Below are 26,516 nucleotides of genomic sequence, written 5' to 3'. Positions count from 1 at the left end.
CAAATAACCTACAGAAAATAATAAACTAACCGAACTCCTCCTTCAGCTTTCTTTTGTGATGCAAAGTCAGGTAGAAAGTTTGATCATGAATAGGGTGAACAACCTATCACATTAGAACAAAATATAAACTACAACAAATAATCATCATAAATTATAATCTTTGTTGCTAGAAATAAAAGCCCTACCATTTACTAATCCAAACATATGATTCAAATCAACTATGAAATCCCAGCCTTGAAGCCTTTAAAGAAGAATCATATGCTATTTGTTGACGAAAATGTCAAATTTAGATCACAAATCCTATGATATCCTAAATCTAAGTGTGAAAGTCCTTGGAGAAACTATGAAGTCAACCCTATCTACTTCCAGAAATTTGGTTTGTTTCCATCCGACCAATGGTAGAAAATAAGCAACAATAAACCTCCATGAATGAGATGTGCAGCTAAAGTTAAACAATAAGTTGTTCTAAATATTTTACATGCAGTAGCAAAATTTAGAACAAGAAATCTCTTCATTAACCCATATGGTATGCCTTGTACACAAACTGCAAAATGCACAAGAAATTTCAACAATATGGTGGAGAATGAAAATTACATGATTCATTTTTCAACTTAAGCTTGCTCAAAAGGCTAAAAAAAACAAGAAATTTTGATCAATTTTCTGAGACTTTAATAGTCACCAAGTAACAAGATAGTTTATTATAAGTAAGAAGTTGGCTGAGTTGACATATAGACTTTCCAAGGTAATATCTAACCTTATGAAAGGACTTTAATTTATAAGATAAGGTGAAATATAGACTTTAAACACGTACACATACTTTGTTTGTCCCCATTTAATTGATAGACCAATGTAAATGGCATGCTTTATTTTCATTAAGAACTTTATATGTGAATATAATTTCTTCTTTGGCAAACATGCTCTTTCATATAAATGAAAAATTAGCATTGTAGGAATGATGTTTATCTTGTAGATTTAAGAACATGTTTCATAAGTTATGTCTTTCTTTTGTTATATCACTTTCATATTCTCCTATAATACAGGGAAAGATTCCTTTTATAGTTTCCAATTTCGATTTGAAGCAAATCTTATTGAAGACTAGAAGAAATTGTGTGAGAAACACGCTTATTGATTTTGGTAAATTACAAAGGAAAATATACAACTTAGGATACGAATAGAAAAAGGAAAATAAATATTTGCAATTAAGCTTTCACAAATAGAATAGAATATCAATTAGAAAATATTGTACAAAATCAGGAATTAACAAATCAAATCATAATTAAGAAAATATAGGAGAAAATTAAGGAAATTAAAGGAAACTAAGGAGATTAAAGATCAATGCACATTCTAACACTCCCTCTCAAGCTACTTTGAAAATATTTTCAATCCCCAACTTGCATGTGATATCTTGAAAGTCAGACTTGAAACACCCTTTGTGAAAATATCAGAAGTTGTCTACTAATAAATGGTGTGCAAATATGTCTACTATCAATTTTTTTCGTTGATGAAGTGTCTATCAACTTCAACATGTTTTGTCCTATCATATTGTACAAGATCATGTGCAATGCTGATGGTTGTTTTATTATTACAATATAGTTTCATAAGTTCTTCTACACCCTTAATTCTTTTAGAATTACCTCCAACCAAAGTAGTTCACATATTCCTTGCTCAAAACTTAGCCTCTACACTAGATTTTGTCACATGGTTTTTCTTTCCTTCTTCTCCAAGCGACTAAATTTCCTCCCACAAAAGTGGGATAACTAGAAGTTGACATGCAATTCATGGTTTACCCTGCCTAGTCCACATTCATATAGGATTCAACCTTAAAGTGATTTTTTCATGAGAACAGTAAACCATTTATAAGCACTCTAATTTACACACTTGCCCACACCAATAGTTGTCCTCAAAACCAGAAGGCATGCTCATGCAGACCTCATCTTCTAGATTTCATATTAAAAAAAAAAAAAAAACAATTCTAACATTACACTGATGTAAAGGCCAATCAAAATTTGCAACTAGGGTTATAAGAACTCTAATTGTATTCATCTTTGCAACCGATGTAAAAGCTTCTTGATAATCAACTACATAAGTTTTGAGTATATCACTAGGCCACTAATCTAGCCTTACCTTTTTCTTTTTGATAGGTAGAAGCAATTGTATTAAAAAGGCCTGATAAAGAGTGCACAAAAGTATACACGATGTATACAAGACACCTAAGGTCAAAAAAGAAGAGGGCTACACAAAAAAACAACACCCTCGCCTCACTTACAAAATAGCCAAACAATAAAATCAAATAAGGACAATGAGTTAAAACCTAAATGCTCCTTGACCCAATCCAAAAACATGTACGTGATGGACCGTATAATTGCTTGGTCCTCCATTTCAGAATTTTCAAAGGCTCTTCAATTTCTCTCCTTCCATAAGGTCCAAAATAAACAAAAATGAGTTGCTCTCTACACCTTCCTTTTCTTCCCTACAAAAGATCCATGCTAACTAAGAAGGGCATCAATAACTCAAGGTGGCATCACCCACTGAACACCAAACAAAGCAAAAATAAGTTGTAAAAGCATGGCTGCTTTGAGATAGTTAAGAAGAATATGATTTGCTAATTTGACCTCTCCTTAACACAAATAACACCTGCTTGGTAAACACCAACCCTTTCTCTTTAGCTAATCCAAAGTCAAAGTTAAGAAAAATTAACCATCCTCGAGACCTAAGAGTTCCACATAATGCCTAAAGAGAACACCTTCAATCTATAAATTGTTAAGATGAATAAAAGGATTTATCCATAAAGATGTCTCCCTTTGACACCCACCAAACCATGACATCCTCAGCACCTCTTCTAATCGCCTGCCCTTGCAACCTTTTGAAAAAAAATTTCAACACCCTTTTTGTCTTGTGAACACTGGATCCCAACAACCTACTTCCGCTAACTACTCTCATATTTGGTCTACTCAGGCATCTTTAGTGGAGGCTATTGAGAACAACTTTGGGAAAGCCTCATCTAAGGAATCCTCACCACACCACTTGTCCTTTCAAAGTCTCACTCTCCTACCATTTCCTACCTATATCCAACCCTTTTGTTAAACTCCTTCCATCCGCTCCTAACAGCCTTCCACAGGCCCAAACCATAACCGTCCTTTGAATCTCTAGGACACCAACCCCCCCTCTTCCTCCTCATACTTCCCTGCAATCACATGTTTCCATAGGAACTCATTCTTTTATACGAATCTCCAACACCATTTTCCAAGAAGGGCCTTATTCAGAGTAGACAATTTTCTTATACCCAAGCCCCCATCCTTTTTATCCATGTGGGCTATTGACTAGTTCACCATGTGAAGCCTACTTTGGAGATCTCCTCCCCCACAAAGGAAGTCCCTTTGAATATTCTCCAATCTTAAACTTACCTTACAGGGGATAACAAATAAAGATATGTAGTAGATTGGTAAGCTAGAAAGAGTGCTCTTTACCAAAGTTAGTCTTCATCCTTAAAGTACTGCCTCTTCCAATGAACCCATATGCTTTATATTTTACAATGAAAACCAACTTGCACCCAACTGATTTCTTCCCCTTAGATAGCTCACCAATCTCCCAAACATTATTTTTATACAATCCTCTCATCTCTTCAAGGATAGTCAATCTCCATCTAAAATCTTTTAAAGCCTCTTGTATAGTTTTAGGAATAGTTTCACAAGCCAAATGACCAATGAAGGCCTTATATTTAGAATTAAGTCCATGAAGCTACAGGAAATTAGAAATAGGGTGTTTAGTGCAAGCTCTAGTACATTTCCTAATAGCAATAGATATATAGAGATCTGAATCAAAGATAGGAGAAAAAGGAATGGAATCAGTCATACCTAAATCAAGGTCGGATGACTAGTTGTGTGAGGGACAGAGAGGGTCTTCCAACATATTCTCATAATTGCCTTTTTTTTTTTTCCCTCCTTGAATAAGTCAGAAACTCCACTTCATTTTTAGGTCTGGTAAGCCATTGGTGATTCAATTCTAGCTTCCTTTTCTGGTTTACTTTTATTATCGTTTTCTAAGCCCATCCTTCATCATTTTCAGCTTCCGCCCATTGTTGCGCCTCATTTTTTTTCATGTAAAACGAGGAATGGGATTATCTAAGACTAATCTTCCTTATAATTTTTCTCCCCTTGAGATTAATCATGGAAAAGTAGGTTTGATCTTCAAAAAATCTCACATCCATAGAAACAAATCTTCTACATGTTGGAGGGTGGTAACACTTGTAACCTTTTTTTAGTTGATGAGTATCCCAAAAATAAACACTTGAGAGCCTCTGGATCTAGTTTAGATTTTTCCTTACTATGAGCATGGACAAGAACAACACAACCAAACACCCTAAGAAGAAGAGAGAGAAATAAATTTTCAAAAGGGAAATAGATACACAAGGTATGAATAGGAGTAGTGGAGTTAAGGATTTGTTAAAGACATGATTTATGAGAAATGTAGTAGTAAGAACGGCCTCACGCCATATGTGTAGGAGCATTTTTAGGTAAACATCAAAGCTCGAGCAACCTCAAGAAGATGTCTATTTTCTCTTTGTCACTCCGTTTAGTAATATCCCAAGAGCATTATTGAAATATTCACAACCACTACCCATTATCCAATTTATAGTTTAGGGTCAAATTGAGTTTGAACCTTAGTATGGAAATTTTTTAAAGTAGAAGAAACTTCAAACTTATTTTTGAGAAGATACACCAAAGGACCCAAGTACAATCATCTATAAGAGTGACAAACCATTTATAACTTGAGAAGGAGCTAACTGCAGATGAACCTCAAACGTCATTATGAAGAGAAAGGAATCAAAGATATTTTATTATTTGAAGAAAAAGACATGATGTTTTCTTGCCAATTCACAACTCTCAAATTTAAATTTGGAAAAATCTAGACTAGAGCAAAGATTGGAATACAGTTTTTAAGGACATGAAATAGGGATGGCCATGCCATAGGTGATGCAGCCAGATTTCTTTCACTTGTTCACATTTTCCACTATGATATGTGTGGATAGATGTTCCCTTAGCTTCCAAATAGTACAATCCTTTAGCACTACCAACTATCCTACCTGTTGTTACGTCCTGAAAAACATAATAATCAGGAAAGAAAGTCACAAAAAACAATTAAGGGACTTAGAGATATTGCTGATGGACAAGAAGTTAATGAAACTTTGGGCATATGAAGTACAGAAGAGTGTGTCAAAGAGAGAGGAATAGAAATCTGTCCTTTTTTCACTAAGAGGGGTAAAAGACCCATCAACCACTTTTACCTTGCTTTTTGAACAAGGAAAATTGTTTAGAAACGAAATGGAATAAAAAATAGGTTAGAAAATAACTAGCATCATTGGCCATGTGATCTGTGGCCCTTGAATCAATTATCCAGGGTCTTGGAGAAAGAGAAATTGCAAGAGTAGATATCACCTGAATGTGCAAAAACACAGGAAGAAGGCACATTTTATGCTTGACCAACCATTTTGTACAAGAGGTCTACTTGTTCCTTTGTGAATGGGGCTCTCCTTGAAGTAGACAGGAGGAGGGGGGGTGTCAGATTGGTTCTTCTGGTGTAGCTTGAATAACACTCTGAAACACCTTGTTATTCTTGTAAGCCAATTTATCCCCTTTTTGTCCAGATTGTGGTTTGCCATGTAATTTCCAGCATGTCTCCTTTGTATGCCTCAACTTATTACAATATTTGCACCACCTTGAATATTTATCCTCACCTCTTTCTGCCCTGCTTTATGAAATCCAGTAACCGAATTTAGTACAGAATTTTTTAGTGTAAAAGGTCCCAACGTAACTGTTCTTTTGCTCTCCTCACTCCAAACATGAGCATAGATCCCTCTTAGCAAGGAAACAGTCTTTTCCAACAAAAAACTCAAATATCCATTCTTAGTCAAGCAGTTTTTTCATCTTTGCTGTTTTAGTTAGTAGTGGATTCCATCTCAAAATGCTGGTAATGTTCCAATTCCTACCACAAGCTCCAGAATTTGTTATACTATAATGTCAACCAGGACTATTGTTGCTTGGTGTCACAGATTCTATTTTTTAACTCATAGATCTCTGCAAAGTCTCCCATCTTGGAATACATCTGAGCAATAGCATCCCATATCACCTTTGCTGTTGAGAGAAAAGGATAAATTTAACCAACCTCTAGTTGCATAGAATTTGCAACCATGATATTATCGTGAAATTTTAGGCACCCCATCAATCAAACTTTGGGTTACTAGAATCTGGTTCTTTAATTGTCCTAAGTATACATTCCATTTTCCCTTTACTATTGAGATATAATTTTGCAGCTTGAGACCAATCAAGGAAATTATGACCATCAAGTTTTTTTACTGTAATCTGCAGTGTAGAATTGTCCCCAAGATTCACCACTTTCCATGAGTTGATTTTTTTTCAAAGAGATCACTTTGAGAGTTCAGACATTTTTCAAAAGAACTCAAACGAGGTTAAGGAAAACAAAAAACTGGATCTTCAAGGAGCTTCGACAATGAAGGCTGATGAGGGAAAAGCAAGATTCTGGCAATGAAGACCAGTGAGACTGAACAAAAAGCTGAACCAGAAAGAAATTTTAGAGAAAAAACTACTCTGATACCATGTTGAACAGATAAATTCTGTCAAAAAAAACTCATTGATTTTTGTAATTACAAAACAATATATACAGCTTAAGATACAAACAGAGAAAGAAAAATAAATATTTACGATTTACTTATATTCTTGATTCTCCTTAACCGAAGTTTTTCTAACTAGAAATGTCAACTAGAAAATATTGTATAGAATCAGAATTAACAAATTAAATCAGAATTAAGAAAATACAGAAGAAAATAAAGAAATTAAAGAAAACTAAGGAGATTAAAGATCAATGCACATTCCAACAAATCTCTCATGATCCTTCAATTAAAATTGGACTTGATCACTGAAGCAGTAAAATAATATACAAATGGGACTGCCATCAAAAACCTATATTTTGCTTATCAGGAATATTCCTTCTTTATGAAAGTACAAAATAACAAGGGAGAATATCATTGAACAAGTTTACTCCAACTAAGTTTCTAAACCAAATATGAAGAGAAACTAAGACTTAATATATTGAATATTGAACCAGTAGATTGACATATGCAAGCAATTGGCTTATAATTCAAGTAGAATACTATTAAAAGTATAATACTTTTTGATGCATTGTTTACCTGCTCAACTGGAGAGCAGTGGGTATGCCTGAATTCCCTGTGATGTTTTCTGAGATACTCCTGGAGCTTGGGAACATCCTGTCTCCGGAAAATGTCCCAAACAGCACCTCCCCCTTCTTTGTCAAATCCAACCAACTTATTTCCAGAAGCCATATGATCATCAGAAAACTCACCTTGCTGGAGCACTTCATTTGTTGAAGAATGTATATCAGAGAAAACAGCATCAACCTCGTCTTGTCTTTCACTTTTTTCCACTTTGGCTCCCCTTCCATTCTCAGACTCTGTGGTGCTAGTAATCTGTTTTGTTAATTTTTTTGACTGGGCAACTGAAGCAAAATGTTTTGTCTTTCGCTTCCTCTTTCTACCTCTATGCCTCCCTCTCACATCTACCTCCTCTCTAGTTTCATCCATCACATCAATGCCAATTTTTCCTTTTGATGGCAAACAAGAAGCTTCATTTATTTTGCTCGAAATGGCATTTTTTACTTCATTTTTTCTACTTCTCATATCAGAAGAAACAGCATCTTTGCCTCTATAATTTCCACATTTAGTAACCACGTCAGAATAACCTTCTTCTTTCTGAAATTCAATATCTAACATGTCCCTATCAGATTTGACATCAAATTCCATGCCTTCTTCCTCCACTTTCAGGCTACTTACAGAAAGCTTCTCAACAGGAAGCATGGTAGCAGATTCTTCATTAGTTACAGTCCCTGCACTGTCAAGCCTTTCCCCATTAATGGGATTGTTTTCAATTGAAACTTTCTGATCTCCTCCTACATCTAAATGATTAGCATGTGCCTTGACTTCAAAGGCAACAGCACTATCATTTTGCTCATCGGTGCCATCAAAGGATGGTTTGCGAATTGCAGGCTTTGTACAAGCCCCACCATTTTCCAGAGTTAAAATGTGCGATGAGGATGGCTCTTCATCATGTAACTTATTGTTGGCTGGCTCCAACTCAGACTTCCCTACACATTCTGGCTGGTGCTTCTCCTCAACTTCTGTGTGAATAGCAGCAAAAAGCTCTTTTTGGTCTTGGGCAGCATGACACTTTTTCAATTTCTCTATCACAGCAAGCTGCTGAGATGAAAGGGTTACTTCCGCAGTATGCATCAAAACATTTACCTGAGTAGTGTTGGTAGGGATTCAATGGTAAGTAGATATTTATGAAAAATGCACAACCAAGGACAACAATAAGACCAGTATATTGGCACACTAAAATACAGAAAGGGCAGTTCACAATCCCCAGTTGATGTTTTGAATTCTGACACAATATGGGTAGTACTGTCTTGGTACAGATTCTACTCATGTAGTAATAAACTAAACAGTCATAGAAACTGGGTCATTAGACCAAACATAGTGTTCATCCATCCAAGTTAAATTAATTAATCTTTGCAGCCTTGGTTTCAATGGTGTGACAGTGGCTCATGCAACATGACATCAGGTATGCTGAGCTTCCACAAATGTAGCAAGTGAATAGTGAGCAGCCTCATCTTGGGAAGGGAAGTTCTAGCAGGAGTAAGAGAGTTCCTCCAGGGCAGGGCAGGGCAGGGCAGGCCAGAGGTAAATGAATTTGCAGTTGCACATCTAATCATGTCAGGCATGGCAAGGTTCTAGCTTGGCTTCCTGGGGTAAAGTATTAACTTAGGAGCAACTTCAAAGGAGGGGGTTCTCTTTGGCAAATAGGTGCTTTCTTTGTCTAGCCGAAGAAGAAACGGTAGATCATCTCTTACTTCATTGTGTCAAGACGCGGGTCCTGTGGAACCTTCTTTTCTCCCTTTTTGGTGTATATTGGACTCTTTCGTGTACGGTGAAGGCAACCCTTCTTGGTTGGAATGAAGGGTTTGTGGGGAAAAGGCGCAAGAGGGCTTGGCAAATGGCTCCTTTATGTATATTTTGGTCAGTTTGAAAGGAGAGAAATAGGCTAGCGTTCGGGAATGAGGAACTCTCACTTTAAAGGTTGAAAAATTCTTTTGTATGTAATCTTTGGTCTTGGGTCAAGGGTTCCTTAGTAGAGAGTCATTCTTCTCTTGTAAGTTTTGCAGATTGGATAGACTCCTAGTTAGGGAAGGTGGTGTGTATACTCCCTGTATACTTCGAGGGCACCGGTTTTTGGTGTTTTCTCCTTTTGATTAATATATTTACTTATCAAAAAAAAAAAAAAAAAGAGCAGGAGGAGGTAAGGCTCCAACAAAGATGAATTGTAAAAATTGAGTCAGCTAATTATAATAGGGACATGGATTCAGGCAAGGGAGCTGGTGATGCAAGCAGTTGGACTCTCTTGAAAGTTGACCGATGAAGCTCAGTAACCTTTCTTGGAATCTCAAAGGGCAGGTAAAAGAAAGATGACTAAATCCCTTTCTGAGGGCTCATAGGGTTGATACGGTCTGTCTATAAGAGACAAAACTGAACTCTATGCCCAGTGAGGAGATGCACGCTTCATTATTTTCAAAACTGTGGGGATGACGTTGCTTGGTTTTGTTGAGATTACATGGTCCACTGTTGGATGTGGAAAGGGTGGCTTTTCAGGATACAGTTAGCAGGCTGTGACATACCCTTGGTGTATCAGCAAGGAGTTCAATGTGATCTGTTTCCTTGAAAGAGAGGTGATGGATTTTCTGATTATTTTTCTAGTTTGGTTATTCCAAGAAGAATCTGGATGCAACTTTTAATTTCTTGGTTCCTAAAGGAGAGGGATAAAGGATATTTAGAACTTCATACCTATGGGTGGGTAGAAAGGTCATAGGAGTGAGGACGGAAAGGGGCTAATACCAACTCTTGGCTAAGGTCTTGGCTCCAATGAGATTATTAACTCTATGTTCAAAAGTTTGAGGATAGGTATGGCCTGCAAGTTGGACATGGAAAAGGGTAATGATCATGTGAATTGAAACCTTCTCCTGTTAATTATGAGAAAAAAATAAGCTTTTGTGAGAAATAGATTAGGTTGATCAAATTCTGCTCTTCAACGTTAGGTTATCAGAGTTGGTTAAAGTGACCTCTTCCAACTTTCCAGTTCGCTTAAGGCAATGAACTGCTTCTCTCCCTATCCTTTTGTGTTAGAGATGAAAACTCTATGTTGTTTTACTTTGCAAGGCTTCAATGGGTGCCTTTATCAATGACTTTAAGGTGAGAGGCAAGGACGGAGAAGGGCGGGGCATTCCACACTTGCTCCTTGTCATTAATACTCTTGTGTTGTATAAGGTCCACCATGTTTAGATTTTGTGATACAAGTCTTCTTTTGCTGTCAGGCAATGTCAGGACTAAAGATCAATTTTGGAGAAAAATCAACTCATTTTCATAAGAGAGAATGATAATATGGAAACTCTAGTCTCGATTTAGGGTTGTAGGATTGGTCATTTTATTTCTACCTAGTGGGGCTAGCTATTTGGTGCTCCATTGAAGTAAGGCTAGTTTAGGATCTAGTTAAGATGGGGTTCTGAGAAAAGAAAGCCCATTCAGAAAAGTAATATTTATCCAGGGGAGTAGGATTGGTCATTTTATTTTTACCTAGTGGGGCTTGCTATTAGGTGCTCCTTTGAAGTAAGGCTAGTTTAGGATTTAATCGAGGTAGGGTTCTGAGAAAAGTAAGTCCATTCAAAAAAGCAATATCTATCTAGGGTCGAAGATTTGATGTTTGATTAAAAGTACTCTCTAGCTTGTCTATATGTTATATTCATAATTCCAAGGGAAAGGATTCACTTTGAAAAAATTCAAAAGGTTTCTTCAAGAAGGGGGTGAATTGCAATAGACCTAGCCAAGTATGGCACCTATTTGTTCCAATAAGGCAAAGGAAAGATTGGACATCCAATGGATTATTTGAGGATAATAAATTATTTCTTTAAAATATGAAAGAATGTTATCATTATCATTTCCATTGATTAGTTTCCTTTTTCTCCAAGGATGTCCAATAGGAGTGTAAAGTGAGACCATATGTGAAAAAAAATTTAAGGGTTGTTTGATAAAAAAAACTAAACTGAACTTTTAAAATATTTTTATTTTCCAAATGAAACAAAGAAATGTTTGCATTTAAATAATTTTCAATTGTCAAAATTGATGTAAACCAAGTGTCATAATAAGTTGGTGGCAGATTGTTGACCTCATGCGCAATATACAGCGGTAGAGGGTCTGGAAGATGCCACAAAGTTGACTTCTCAAACTTAATGTTCCAATGGTTGAAGCAGCCTTTCTTGTCGAGAGAAATCTGGAAATTTTCCTTTTCCTTTTCTTTTTCATTGTTTTTTCAGAATGGACAACAAAAAAAAAAATCTAATTACATTCCCCCTCTGAGACATTCATATTCTCAGCTTTCAACTGCTTGTTTATGTTTTGTAGAACTTCTATAATATTTCTTATACTTCCTAGAATGATTTAATGTTTTTACATAACCAAGATTGACTCTTTGACTACCTACTTAATAACACCTAATTCAAAGAAAATAGAAAGACTTCAAAAAAAACAATCATATATACGCTTCCATCATTCTCCCTTGGTTAAAGAGAACTCATCTCTGAACAAGTTGCCATTTTTGCAGCTTGATACTTATCAACATCTATCTTCATAAACTCATCTTCATTTAGGCAAGAATTTTCACAATCTGGTTTCCCTATCCAGTGGACAAGAAACCTATAGGCAAGAATTTTAACTTGGATTACCCTTTCAACAGCATTTACTTCTTTACATGGGGCTCGACCCTCTGCTTCTTCTCCAGCATCATATGATTCCCTTGGTAAATCTCCATGAAAAGCATAAAGATCTGATACACTGCATGTGGGAGAGATGTTTAAACCTTGTGGAAGAGCCACCTTATAAGCATTTTCCCCAAACTTGCGCAATATTTTGCAAGGGCCCAACTTCTTGCTCCTTAACTTATGATAAGTGCAAACACGGAACCTTTCTTTCCTTAAGAACACCATAACCCAATCTCCAACCCGGTATTCTTTGAATCACCTATGCCGGTCTGCAGCTTCTTTGTAGTGCTTATTCATCTGTAATAGCTTTTGACGAACACTTTCCTGAATCTCCTTTAAATTCTCTGCAAAGGCAATTGCATCATCACTAACTTGTGGGTGGGTTGACACATTAGTGATTTGATTTGGAATCCATCCATACACAAATTTCAAAAGGGCTCTCACTGTGGATCTGCAGACTGAACTGTTATAAGCAAATTCAGCTTGTGGCAAAGTTCCATTGCCTAACGTTGTCCTTTGCAAGACATCTCAACAACTTACCCAAGTTGTAATTTACTACTTCTGTTTGGCCATCTGTTCGTGGATGAAATGCACTACTAAACTGTAGTTTTGTAGCCAATAAGTTCCACAAAGTTCTCCAGAAATGGCCAAGGAACTTTACATCTCTATCAGATGCAATTGTTTATGGCACTCCATGTAGTCAAACAACTTCCCAAAAGAAAAGATTTGCAACATGGATTGCATGCCTTTTTACGTGCTATAAAATGTGTCATTTTAGAAAACGGGGACTACGACAACAAATACCGAATCTGCACCTCTTGCTGTATGAGACAACCCCAATATAAAATCCACACTTACTTCCATCTAAGGGGCTGTAGGTACTGGTAGAGGGCTGTATAAGCCAGTATTTTTTTGTTGGCCCTTGGAAACTTGGCATACACGACATCTATCTACATGCCTATACACATCTCATCACAAGGTAGGCCAAAAGTACCTTTCACAAACCAAATTCAGTGTCTTATTTCTGCCAAAATGTCCCCCGAAACCACCACCATGCAATTCTCCAGTCAACAGCTGCCTCAAAGAACCTTCAGGTATGCATAGCCCAGTTGGTCAAGGTGAACAATGGGAATTATGGTCCCGGTAAGTGGCATATAGTCCTGGGTTCAAATCCTGTCACTAATGATACCCTGAATTTATCCTGTGTTGGTTGTTACGGGGTGGTCAGCACCCCGAGGTTTGGGTTCCCATGGAGAGTCCTAAGGGCCTAGCTACGGAAAGTTCCTCGGTTATCTAAAAAAATAATAAAAAAAAAAAGGCATGCACAATGTAACTCCCTTGAACAAATAGCCCTCATTAAAGACAAATTTAGCAAGTACCCTGCTATCTTTGGCATCATATTTTTCAAGCACTTGGAAAAATGAGTCTTTCAAGTACTACTCCTTGATAACCTCCAGCCCAACCACACTGTTAGTCATTGTTTGCAATAAATAAACCCTTCTACTTAGTGCATCAGCCACCCTGTTTTGTGAACCAGCCTTGTGTCTAAGAGTGAAATGTGTATTCTTGCATGTACACCACCCACTTTGCATATCTACGGTTCAGCTTTCTTTGCGAGTTGAGGAACTTCAATGCCTCATGGACTGAATGTAGAATGAACTCCCTCTGAATTAACTGATGACACCAAAACTTCAAAGCTTGAACAATAGCTTAAAATTCAACATCACAAGTTGAATATTCTGCTGACTCCCATTAAGTTTTTCACTAAACTATGCAATTGGCCACCCCTCTTTGATTTAGGACACCCCCAATTCCAACTTTGGATGCATCAAAATCTACTTCAAAGATCTTATCAAAATCTGGTAAAGCCAGAACTGGTGCTTGTGTCATCCTTCTCTTAATCTCTTGGAAACTTTCCTCAGCCTGAGAGTCCCACCTGTATTGGTCCCCCTTAAGGCACTCTGTAATTAGTGTCATTACAATGCTGAAATTCTTAATAAATATCCTATAAAATGTAGTCAACCCATGAAAACTTCTAATTTCAGTCAAGGATTAACTTTTATGCCCTTTGATGAAACTACAAATCTTGGAAACTCCACTCGCTCCATCATAAAGACACACTTCTTTATATTGGCATAAAGCTAATTTTCCCTAAGAAGCTAATCGTGGAATCTTTGCTATAAATCAGGATGTCATCAAAATAAACTACAACAAACTTTCCAATGCATGGTTTAAGCAACTGGTTCATGAATCTCACAAAAGTGTTTGGGGCATTTGAAAGACCAAACTACATGACCAATCATTCATAGAGTCCATCCTTTGTCTGGAATATTGTTTTCCACCCATTGCCTTCCCGAATCCTAATTTGATGGTAGCCGTTTGTCAAATATGGTTCAAATTCGTAGTCATTGACTAGGAGGGTCTTGAGGCATATCAATCTCAATGTCTTGACTCGGTATCAAACAACACGCAAAATAAGATAAATAAAAATTATAAAATTATAAAAATATTATAATAATTATTAAAGAAATTAATAAAATAAAATATTATGAAAATTGGAATTATTGAATAAATTTTTAATAATGAAATTGAAAATAGATCAACTCTTCAATTACAAAACTCAAATTAAAAATTAAAATAAAATGTCACAATTTTTACCACGCATTAGCATTTAAAAATTAAAACAATAAAATAACACTTATTATCATGCTATTTATATTATTGATATTGGCATTTAAAACAATAAACATATCACTGATATTGACATTTAAATCAATAAAATAATGCATTAGCCCCAATGCTCAAACACCACCAACACACCCACGGATAGAGAGAGAGAGAGGAGAACCCTAACAAAAGTAGAGAGCTTCCTCTGCAACCCACCCCACGCTAGTGACACCATGGAGACAAAGTAGAGAGATGAGAGATTAACGCCTAAGATTGTCGCCAATGGAGGATGAGAGATCCATAAAGGTGTTGCAATCCACTCGTGGTCAGGTTAGCAAAGAAATGCCCTCAACCTCCTCTTCTCATACATCCCAAAGACAATCACGGCTTGGATTAAAAAACTTTTCAAAAACTTCATTGGGGTCGTCTTCTTCATCACGGGTCTTCAATCATAGGCTGTGATTCTTATGAAAAAAATTTCCTTCTGAAGAAAATCATTGATTTTTCAAAGATTTCTCGGTTATCGTTGTTGTTTGTTGTTCTTTTTCTCAGTTTTGGGTGTTGTTTTGTTGTGATTTGGAAGGAAATATTTTAGTTTTGAGTTTAACTCAGAAATTTTTCGGTAACTCAAATGATTTGCCTGAGTCAACTTGGTATCTCAACCATGTCAATTGAGTTTAACTGATTTTTGGCCGAGTCTTTGCCTAAGATGGCATTAGGTATCGAACTCGGCGTAGAAGGGACCAAGGCAGATACGTCATGACAAAGTCGTACCTGACTCGGTCAATACTTTGAACCATGTTTTCAAGTCAATTTTTGAGAAAATCTGACACCCTGTTAACATATCCAGCATGTCATCCAGTCTAGGTATTGGAAATCTATATTTAATAGTGATCTTATTTATAGCTCTACTATCAACACACATTCTCTAAGTTCCATCCTTCTTCGGTGTGAGTAGAGCTGGTACAGCACATGGACTTAAACTCCCTTGAATAAAGCCTTTCTTAAGAAGCTCCGCAACCTGCCTATGAAGTTCCCAATGTCCTTTTAGACTCATTCTATAGTGAGGTGGATTTGGAAGAGTGGCCCTTGGCACAAAATCAATGTGGTGTTGCATTTTCCTTAAAGGAGGTAACCCATCAGGCAATTCAGTAGGCATTACATTTATAAACTGATCTAACGATCCCTGCACAATTTTTGGTACCATCTGAGGCTTGATGTCTTCTTTTCCGACAAGAGCATAATTAATTCCAGCCTCCTTACTTTCCTCCACAAAGTCACTTAAATTCAAAAATGAAGTTGAGCACTTATCTTCTTTCTTGGCAGCCACCTGATCTCTAATTGGTTTCAACACAAACTTCTTCTTTCCCAAGTAAAAAGAATAGGTATTCTAGTCACCATGGTGGACTGTTTTCCAACCAAATTTCCATAAATGGCCTAAAAGAATTTGGCATGCATCCATTGGTACTACATCACACCACATAGACTCTTTAAAAGAATCCCCAATTGAAAAGTTCACAAGGCATTTTGATGACACAAGTACTTCATTTCCTTTGTTGAACCAAAGAATGCAATATTGTTGTGGATGCTTCACCATTTTTAGCTTTAGTTTGTCTACCAATTAACTTTACATAAAACTACTTGTTTAAACTAGGGTACCCTAATCTAAGATGCCATGTGAAATATGTCTAAATTCCAATTTGAGACATGTGAAATTTCCAACATCATCATACCTATTTCCTAGTTCAAGTTTATACTAAATTAAGTCTTTTTTCCCTATTCATAATGATGTGTATGGCCCTTCTCATGTGAATACTATTTCTTATCCCGTCTTAGTTTTAGGCATTTTATACAAATACAAAAAGTCAAAAAAGTTTAACTTCTAATTGAAATCTTAAATTTGAATGACATTTTTGCATGAATTATTATTCAGATTTTAAACAACTTTAAACCTATTCAAACTTCAGATAGAAAAACAAAAAAAACCTAAGTCTCTAACATGTTTCATCCCAGTTATACATGGCATGCTGTTTTTTATTTTATCAAAAAAGATAAAGTAAAATAAACCCTCATTGAAATAAATTAGGAAGTAAAATGAAGGATATTCTTCAAAAAAGATAAAAAACAAAGAAAATAAAAAAGTAAGAAAAAACTAACCAAAAACATTTGACCGACTCAAAGACACTCCAAAGACGATTAAAATAAAGTGCATAGTTGAGAGAAAGGAAATTGACAACTCCTAGAAACAATCTAGCTATGACTTGTAGAAGTTTGATTACCCCTACAAAGAATAAAGTTGCTTTGCTCCTCACTTCCCTAAAAATTTGCATTGATTTGCATTATGATTGGCTAAGTGTGAAACCCAAGAGAAAGACCATCTCATGTCTTAAGCAATATTTTTTTTTTTTTTTTTTTTTGATAAGTAAAAAGATATGCATTAAAAGAGAGGCGGAACGCCACATAGCATACAAGGAGTATACAAGGCGGCTAGGGCCTCAAAAAACAAAGACAAAAAGAATCACCTCCCCTTAAGTGGAAGCTACCCACTCCAGGAAGCCTATAAGGGAGAAAGTCTCCTCACCTAAATACAATTTGGCCCAACTCCACAAATTACAGACAAAAAAATTCTTTAACTTCTGAATATTCAACACACCCCCCCTAAAAGCTAATCTATTCCTCTCCTTCCACACCATCCAAAAAATACACAACAGAATGGCGTCCCAAATCTTTTTCCTTTTCTTCCCCACAAACTAGCCCCTCCAGCTAGATAAGACCTCATTTACAGTTTCTGGAAAGACCCATTTCACATCTACTAACCCAAGAACAATATCCCACAAAGTTTTAACCACTGTACAATGTATAAGGATGTGATTTACGTTTTCTTCTTCACACCCACACAAAAAGCAACAATTCGGAAGTTGCACCCCTCTTCTTTGAAGTCTTTCCAAAGTAAGCACATTCCCCCACATCGCCTCCCACGCAAAGAAGGCTACTTTAGTTGGCACCCTAGCCACCCAAATACTACTTGAAGGAAAACCTGTATCATTAGAATTGGTCAACAAGCTATAAGCTTCCTTGACCCTGAACTGACCATTTCTTCCTTGTCTCCAAAGGATTGAATCTTCCTCCAAAGAAGGCCTATGACCCCTCAGCATATGGAGTAAATCCCCAACCGTATCTAGCTCCCAATCATTGAAGTCCCTCAAAAAATTTAGGTTCCAACCTCCTTGACCAGAATTTTGGTCCCACATTTCCTCAATCGTTGAGCTCCTTTGGACAGCCATGCCAAAGAGGTGAGGAAAGCAATGGGACAGCGCTGTATCAGTACACCAAACATCTGTCCAAAATCTGATCGTGTTGCCCTTCCCAACTCGAAATATCATGTTATCCCAACACCACTCTAATTCTTTCCAAATCTCCTTCCAAACCCCTACTCCAACCACCCCATTAGCCTTCTTTGGCCTCCAACCAAGACCCTCTTGCCCATACTTCGCCTTAATCACTTGTTTCCAAAGGTTATCTTTGTCACAAGCATATCTCCATATCCACTTGTCAAGTAAAGCTTTGTTCAACATGGCTAGCTTCCTAAGGCCTAACCCACCCTTATCCTTGTCTGTACAAACCACCTCCCATTTAACTAGATGAATTTTCCCCTCCATATTTCCCCCTCCCCACAGAAAATCCCTTTGCACTTTCTCTAGCCTTCTAGCAACAACCTTAGGCATTCTGAAGATAGACATTTGATAGATTGGCATGCTAGCCAAAGTACTTTTTATTAAAGTGATTCTTCCCCCTTTAGAGATATATTGTCATTTCCAAAGCGCAAGTCTCCTCCTTACTTTCTCTTCCACCCCATCCCACATATAAGGCACTCTATTAGGAGCCCCTAAAGGAAGACCCAAGTACTGAGAGGGTAAGGACCCCACCCTGCAGCCTAGCTCAACGGCCAACTCTTCCATCTCCACCACCTCTCCAATTGGAATGATTTCACTCTTGGCTAAGTTAATCCTTAGGCCTAAAGCCGCTTCAAACCAGAGTAAAATCCAACTTAAGTGAGTTAGATGTTCCTTACAAGCCTCACAAAACACAATTGTGTCATCAGCAAAAAACAAGTGAGAGATGTTCAGAGGGGATCTACTACCACCCTTAATGTTACACCCTGATAAAAATCCCCCCTCCACAGCTCTCCTGATAAGAACATCTAGCTCTTCCATTCCCATAACAAAAAGATAAGGAGACAGGGGATCTCCTTGTCTAAGGCCCTTAGTGCTAAGGAAAAAGTCAGCTGGCACCCCATTAACCAACACCAAAAATTTAGCTGAGGATAAGCAACTCCACATCCACCCCAACCACTTAGACCCAAAGCCCATCTTTTGCAGAACCTTCAGCAAAAACTTCCAATTGATACTGTCATAAGCTTTTTCTATGTCCAATTTGCAAATAAGGCTCTTTTCTTTTCATTTCTGCCACGAGTCTATCACTTCATTTGCAATCAAGGAAGCGTCAAGAATTTGTCTTCCCCTCACAAAGGCATTATGAGAAGTAGAAACCACCTTTCCAATTACTTTCTTCAGTTTGTTAGCTAGCACTTTAGCCAATAACTTGTAGAGCCCCCCCAAGAGACTAATAGGTCTAAAATCTCCAAAGTCCTCAGCCCCACTTTTCTTGGAAATCAAAACCAAAAAAGTATTGTTGAGGCTCTTGAGAAAAGAGTTATGCTCGTAAAATTCCTTGAACATTTCTAGGATCTCCTCTTTAACAAAATCTCAACAGCTTTGCCAAAAAGTCATAGTAAAACCATCCGGACCCGGGGCTTTATCCTCATTCATCTCCATCAAAGCCGCATGAATTTCATCCTCTGTAAAGAACCTCTCCAGATTCTCAGCTTCTTGCTGGCTGATTTGGTCAAACTGAAGTCTCCCAATGTCCGCCTTCCACCCCATATCTTCAGTAAGCAGCTGATGAAACACATTAGCAATTCCTTCCCTAATCTCCTGCTCCTCTGACAGCCATTCCCCATTGATCTTAATTCTATCTAAGGAGTTTTTTCTACGGTGGGCGCTTGCCATACAATGGAAGAAACCCGTGTTTCTATCCCTCTCCTTCAGCCATATTTCCCTTGAGAGCTATCTCCAATGAGTTTCCTCCATAAGCACCCACTTTTTGTAATTTTCTTTTGCCTCTTTTTTTAGCTCTGATTTTTCCACAGTCAGAATTCTCTCGCTTTCCTTCCGATCCCAGAATTCCACTTGCTACAAGGCTAAGGATTTGTAGCAGTCCAACCTCCCAAAAATTTCTCTATTCCAAGCTTTCAACTTCTGTTTGATTTCCTTCATCTTGGCAGCCAATTTAAAACTAGCACTACCCCTGACATCAATTCCCTGCCACCAGCTATGAATAAGGTCTTTGAATCCCTCAACCTTAAGCCACATATTTCAAATCTGAATGAAGTCGGGCCTCGTCTTATCCCCCCCCCCCCCCCCCCCCCCCCCACTAACGTGATTGGGAAATGATCAGAAATCGGCCGTGGCAGCCTACTTTGGGTAATCCCATTAAATTGGTCTAACCAGCTAGGGGACACCAGGAATCTGTCCAATCTTGCCCAAGCCTGGTTATTATGGCCCCCATTCCAGGTGAATTCTCCCCCCTGTAAAGGAAGATCCACCAGCCCTAGATCATCCACAATCTCAGCAAACTTCCTCATTGCTGAGCTTATTCTCCTCTGACTACTCTTTTCCCTCTGGAACAAAGTGATTAACAATTGGGTGTGCTTAAGGTTCCAAAATGGCATATCCTACATTATTCTGGTACATATTTCCACTTGAAAATGAAATCAGATCATCACGTGATAGCTTATTACCTCTTGGAACCATGAAAATTTGTACAGTGCCAGATGCTTCTCAGGTTTAAACTACACAGCTTCTTTTTCTTCTTTTTACACAGCTTCTTAAGAGGCCATGTTTTCACAATTCTCATTATCAATAAGCCACTTACAGACTTCTTCCAATTGTACTAGTATGGAAGATGCTAGTGCTTAGTCATTCTTAATTTTGATAGCAACAAAGTTTTCCACACAGATAGAGTCTTAACCTTGTCATCATGTAGGATGCCATCCTCTTTACCCTCACCAGCAACCTCATCATGAAGTGATTCTCCTTCATAATCAATTCCATAATCAAGTTTATTCTCTTCAATTAGCAGTTGCTTCCCTTATTCTAAGTACCAGATTAAGTTTCCAATGGTCTGAAGACTTATATCAAACCCCATACAGTTACAAGAGACAAAGCATTTGTTACTTCCATTCTTGAGTTGTTACCCAAACAGTAATAAACTTGTTTCCAACTCCAAAAGTTGGGTACCATGCTATCGAGTCTCTCAGGCTTCATTTCGAATACTTATTGCCTCATAATCACCTATAATATTGAAGTGTGCCCTTCTAGTAACATTCCAAGCCCTCAAAACCGTCCTAGTTTGCTACTCTTAAACATTCTACCAAATAGTAGCAAGCTCAAGGTCTCTTAAGTGCCTCATCATAGATCACCAGTAAACAAAACCATCAGCTTTTTCCCAACTTCTTTTTCCTATTTTCCCAATCAATAAACCTATGTTGTCCCTTCTTTCCGTCATTATTTTAATTGCTCTTGCTAGACTGATGCTCTTCGATTCCATCAAATAGCTATCAACTTTATCTCCTTGTCATCAAGAATTTACTGGGCACCAAAAATTCCCTATAGGGATCCATTCTACAAATTCTTCAGCCTGAAAGATGCCATGAGTTGTAGGGATCATGATCATTAGATTTGACTCCAATGACCCATCATCCCCAATGATTGGATCCCCAGACCCAACTTAGTTATTTTTTGATAGGTAAATAAGCAAGATATATTAAAAGCACTTGTCAAAAGGCACAACAAAGTACACATGGAGTACACAAATAGGGCCGATCAGTAAGCAAGAGAAAAGATAAGAAACACCCACCACCCTAACAACAAACAGCCACAAAAGAAATTGAGACGCAAGAGAAAAAAGAAACTCCTACTAGGCACTAAAGTTTCCTGAGCCCAAGTCCACCCCTTCCCTAAATTTTGGCACCCCTCCCTTTCCCTTTACAATGAATGGAGAGCAATCGTAGTTAACTAAACTCTCTAGCTTTCGGATTTCCCTCTCAAAACAAGAAGGCAAAGATTTCTTCTTTCCACCTGACCCCTTTACCCCCCTCCCTTTTCTCAAATCCAGTTTCTTCAGAAGAAGACTAATTTCCTTCTCTAAGGCCACAACTGACATCCCCAAACCGTTGCTGAACTTGACAAAGCTACTGGGCAAACTAACGACTTCTTCCTCCCCCCCCCCAACAGCACTTTCGAAGCCTAGATCGCAAGGTGGAACCATCTCCTCATCCCTTACCACCAACTCCTTACCAAAAGGACTCTTCATTGCGTTTCCCAAAAGCTCCAGCAAATGGTCATCCTGAAGCAACATCATTAAGGGCTGACATCCAGGGCTCAAAGGTTCCACAAACAGGAGGGTAGAACTCCCAGCATGTCTATTCGCCTTTGCCACAAGAGACTTGTCCGTGATCGCTACACGAGATTCTGAAGGAGACCAAGGGCCTCGCCTTACAACGCTACACTCCTCGCACCTCACTGCCGCCACGTAGTCATTGTCAAGGGTTAACTCCGCCACCGCCATTGGTGAGGGGTCACGCCTCTCAACCCTAAATCCAAAGCTCCCCCCTTCTCACTTCGCAGCCGCGACTTCTTCTCTACCCTCTTGCTCCGTTGTGAAAGCCATTGCAAAAGCGTTGCACCCCAGCAAACCCAATTTTTCTTCAGGCCTCTCCTTTAAGTGTCGTCCCTCCCTATAAGGCCCTTTGTTTATTGGGCTAGATAATCCAAGAGAAGAGCCCAACCTTGACAGGCCCCCCACTCCTTCATTTGAAAGCAATCGGGCCTCAAAAAAATCCAACACCTAGGCCTTAGACAAGGATGACCCTTTAAAGTCTTGGGCCTCCTCCAACCCTTGACAGCACAGTTTCAAAGACCCAAACCCAAACCCAACTAAGCCATCCTTAAAACATGGCTCAACCCAACAGCCTTTGTCTTCTCCAGTTGTACTCCTTCCGTCACCACCTAGATAATCCCCCTCTTCTGCAGAAATCGCAATGCTGACTAACACTGCCTCACTTGCTACTTCTTTCCTATGCAAACATGAAACGATCACATCCGAAGACAGCGAGTGATGTAACTCCTTCCCCGCCCCTTTGTTGGTGCATGAGCCTCCCGCCGCACCACTGTTTTCCTGCAACTCGCTGGTCTTGTTGTTTCTCAGCATCACAAGCGGAAACCAAGGAGAAACTTCCCACCATAACTGAATGGAAAAGCTAAAGCTGCCAACAACCACTTGCAGCAAACCGGGCAAAACTCTCCCTTCGGATTTAACCAGGATCCTTGCCCACAGCAGAATAGATAAAAAGGTCGTGTCATCGTCCATGGCGACAAACCCACCACAATAGTCCCTTATTTTCTTTAAAACCTCTTGACTCCACAGATGCAGAGGAAGGCCTAACACCCTCACCCAAACCTCCTTGACAACACCACTCTTAAGCAAACAGCCAGCCTCGAGGGTCCATCTTGCCAAATGCAAAAGGTTGTCCTTAATCCTTCTAGAACCTCTAACAAGAACCCTCTCTGCCTTAGATTTATCCTCAAATTCAAGTAACAACAAAGCTCCCCCAAAAGTTGAAACCTTCACAGCCATTTTCAATGACCAAAGATTGGTCACACAATTTTTCACTGAGGACAAAGAAAGAGATGTGTCTAACCCTTCCCCAAACCACCCAACCAAGCACCAACTCAAAAACTCCTCCCTATGAAGCACCTCTCTTTCCCCAATTTGAAGCCAAAGAGCATCTCCCACCACTCCCAAATCCTTCCTAACCAACTCTGCAAAGGACCTAAAATCCTTCACCACCCTTGGTTTGCTCCTCACCTTAGCAAGGGAGGCCACTTCCCTGGTCTCGACTAAGGGGATGAATCCTAGAGACTGAAGCTTCTCTGCCAACACAACCCACCCCCCATGGAGACCCCTACCTTCACAAAAGATCAAAGCGAATCTATTCCCCTCTTCAGCCACAACGAAACAAAACCAAAACTCCCCTGCCCCGTTTGAATGGCTTTCCAGCTTGAACCTCCTTCCCCCCTCCTCCCACCCTTTACTCCATCTCTCCAAAGCTTCATCTTTACAGCAAGCTTCCACCCCTTCCAACAAAAGACAAAGGCTCAAATCCCCGGATCTAATCCAAGCTGAAAGGCCTCTACCCTTATCCACAATCACGCCTTTCAGTTTCCCCCCAGCCACCACTACAGAAATATCGAAGGATTTTGAGTCCACGGCAAACCAGCACCGTCCCCCTCTTCCAGCCATTCTTCTTCTTCACCATTCAAACAGCCCCTTGCATTTCTTTCTCTATGAGATTAAGAAGATCACTAAATATTCCTATTAAAAAAATAAAGCATGCAATATCCAACACTCCCCTCAAGCTGATGTTAGGATATTAAATATGCTTCAAATCGATTATGGAATGGACTCATCAAAGAAAGCATCCAATCCAAAACTAAATCTTTGTGAATAGGATTTTCAAGTTACCCTAGCCATTGCTCAAATCTTAACTTCTCTTATTAGCTTATCAATCTCAATTTGGTTGTCAAGAAGTGGATCAAATAAGAAGCATCTTTTTCATCGAGGCGGCATGTTGACAAACCAAACAAATCCTAAACAACCAGCTCTGGTACCAACCTGAAAGCCCAAAATTGGAGAGGAGTAATAAAATATGAACTTAACACTTCATACATTAACTAGCCCTATCCCATCCAACCACAACATCAAAATAAAGAAAGAAAAAGTAAGAAAGAATCAAGGACACAAACCCTAGAAAACAACTTTATGGTTGAAAGAAAGGATTCATCTTCTATTTAGAATCAATTGGAAAAAAAATGATTGCAAACACAAATACTGAAATACTTATCAGTTCTGTGCCTAAAATCCTAGCCACTGGAATGTAATGATCCTGGGAGACAACGCCTTCTTAAAATAAAAAAACTTATAATAAGAAAAGAACTTTATGGAGCAGAAGCCTATAATGCACAATAAACTCTCAAGCTTCCATCTTAAGACCCATTTAGATAGCTTTAGCTTCTACTGAGGTACTTTTTGAAAAGATCTATGCGAAAAAGAGGTTTTTGTTAAATATAATCAAAAAGGTAAATTTTGAACTTTTTCTTGCAAGTTCTAAGCTTCACTCAAAAGGGCTTTTAGAGGCCTCAAATCTCTTCTACGTTGAAGTATTGCAGCATATAATCACACTACACATCTTTCTAACAATCAGAAAGTTTTCAGGCAATCAAAATGCAGAACAAACTTAGCTTATTTTTTAACAGATTTTGAACATTTTGAGTGCAGGCAACAACCTAAAACTGATCAGCCATCCCAGCTGGCACATCAATCAATTCATCGTTTTCTACTGAACCATAGGGTTTACTTCTTGCTTCCACTTCCTCTCACAAAGAGAATAATTATGCAGTTTTTTCGCTTGGGTGATTTGCTTTGATGCTTAGTTGTCGAGAAACCTGGTTATTGGGATCTTGTTTTACCAGAAAGAGCATAACCAAAAGAAGACTTGGAAGAGACCAAGAATAAATCTTTGCCTCTCTTAATGGTTGCACACAATGAAGGAAGTTCCAAGAGGTGGAAGAAGATGGTTTGCTGTGGAGTCCAAATCTTTTGAACTTTTGATTGATGATGCAGGAGGTAAGTTGAGAGGGTGCATTTGGGAGAGATGCGGAATAACCTCTTGGATCAGATTTGGGGATCTAAGCCTTAGCAGTTTGTTGGCTGGAGTTGAGATGATAGAAGCTGGTCCCTCGTCTGGGAGGAGGAGGGAAGGAAGTACAGGTTGGAGCGTCGTTCAAATGAGGCGGGAAGATTTCTCCTTTGCTCTATTCATGATCTAGAGGCAAAACGCTTTTGCTTAATTTTTCCGGAAGGGAAGGGGTTGTCTGGTGGGTGGAATATTTTGGCAAAGAAGTTGAGAGAGGTTGGGGTAGTTCCCCTTGGAGGTTTAAAGGACCCTCTTTCCATTGAGGTGCTTAAGAAGGAAAAGGAGCTTGAACCAAGGACATATGCGGATGTAGCAAAATCGAAAACAGGTAGGTTAGGAGATAAGGTCTGGTTGGAGTTGGGAAGGAGGGTGATGCTTGGAAGACTAGAGCAGTTGGATCGCTATATAGTGGGTAGATGGGAAAATGTTTTGATTCCTTTCCTTGAGTTGGATTTTCTGAAAAATTGGGCTTTTCACGCTTGGCTCCTAAAAGGAAGGTTGAACATAGTTGTGTTAGGAAGAGGTTTTTTGCTCTTTGAGTTTGAGTTGTTAAGTGAGGCTGAGCGTGTTCTTGCAAGAGGGAAGAGAAGGGTTAAAGACAATGTCTTATTTTTGGAAAAATGGCACCCGGAGGTGGGGTGTTTTTGTAATGGAGCCAATGCTAACGAGGCTTGGGTGAGAGTGGTGGGTCTTCCTCTTCACTTATGGAGTCGCGAGGTGTTTAAATCGATAGGTGATGGTTGCGGTGGTTTCATTGCAGTGGACAAAAATGCAGATTCTATGGCAGAATTGCAATGGGCTAGAATGTTGGTGAAGGTGGTCAGTAGGGACTTACCTACCTCTGTCCAAATTGTGGTTGGGTTGGGGTGTTTCTCAGTCCAGTTGTGGTGGGAAACCCCGCCTTGGTTTTCTCAGGTGGTGTCGGAGGGAAGTCTTCTAGGGAAGGGGGTTACAGTGGACGAAGAAGAAGCAAGGGGAGGCTCACGTGCTGCATGCAGAGGAAGAGTGTTGGAAAAGGAGGGTCAGTACAAGAAGCAGACTGGAGTACAAGTTGTGTCATCCTGTGGAAGTTCTTCAA

The 26,516-nt window shown here is 38.7% G+C and overlaps 1 protein-coding gene across 4 annotated transcripts in view; it reads right to left on the bottom strand.

Moving 5' to 3' along the window:
* The window catches only part of LOC100244450 (lysine-specific demethylase JMJ26), a 68,112-nt gene that overhangs the window by 27,044 nt on the left and 14,552 nt on the right, over positions 1–26,516 (bottom strand). For all 4 annotated transcript variants that reach the window (XR_009465489.1, XM_010650564.3, XM_010650565.3 and 1 more), the window contains exons 8-9: positions 7,205–8,332; positions 31–103 (exon numbers count right to left, since the gene is read on the bottom strand). Coding sequence is in view for 3 of the 4 variants with exons in the window: in XM_010650564.3 (XP_010648866.1) it covers positions 31–103; positions 7,205–8,332 (1,201 nt within the window). In the remaining variant the exon portion in view is untranslated. The remainder of the gene's footprint in view (positions 1–30; positions 104–7,204; positions 8,333–26,516) is intronic.

The sequence above is a fragment of the Vitis vinifera genome, chromosome 4 (assembly GCF_030704535.1).
Source record: "Vitis vinifera cultivar Pinot Noir 40024 chromosome 4, ASM3070453v1".
Classification (NCBI taxonomy): Eukaryota; Viridiplantae; Streptophyta; class Magnoliopsida; order Vitales; family Vitaceae; genus Vitis; species Vitis vinifera.
The sequence above is the reverse complement of the archived record's forward strand: the minus strand, read 5'-3'. Positions and strand labels throughout refer to the sequence as shown.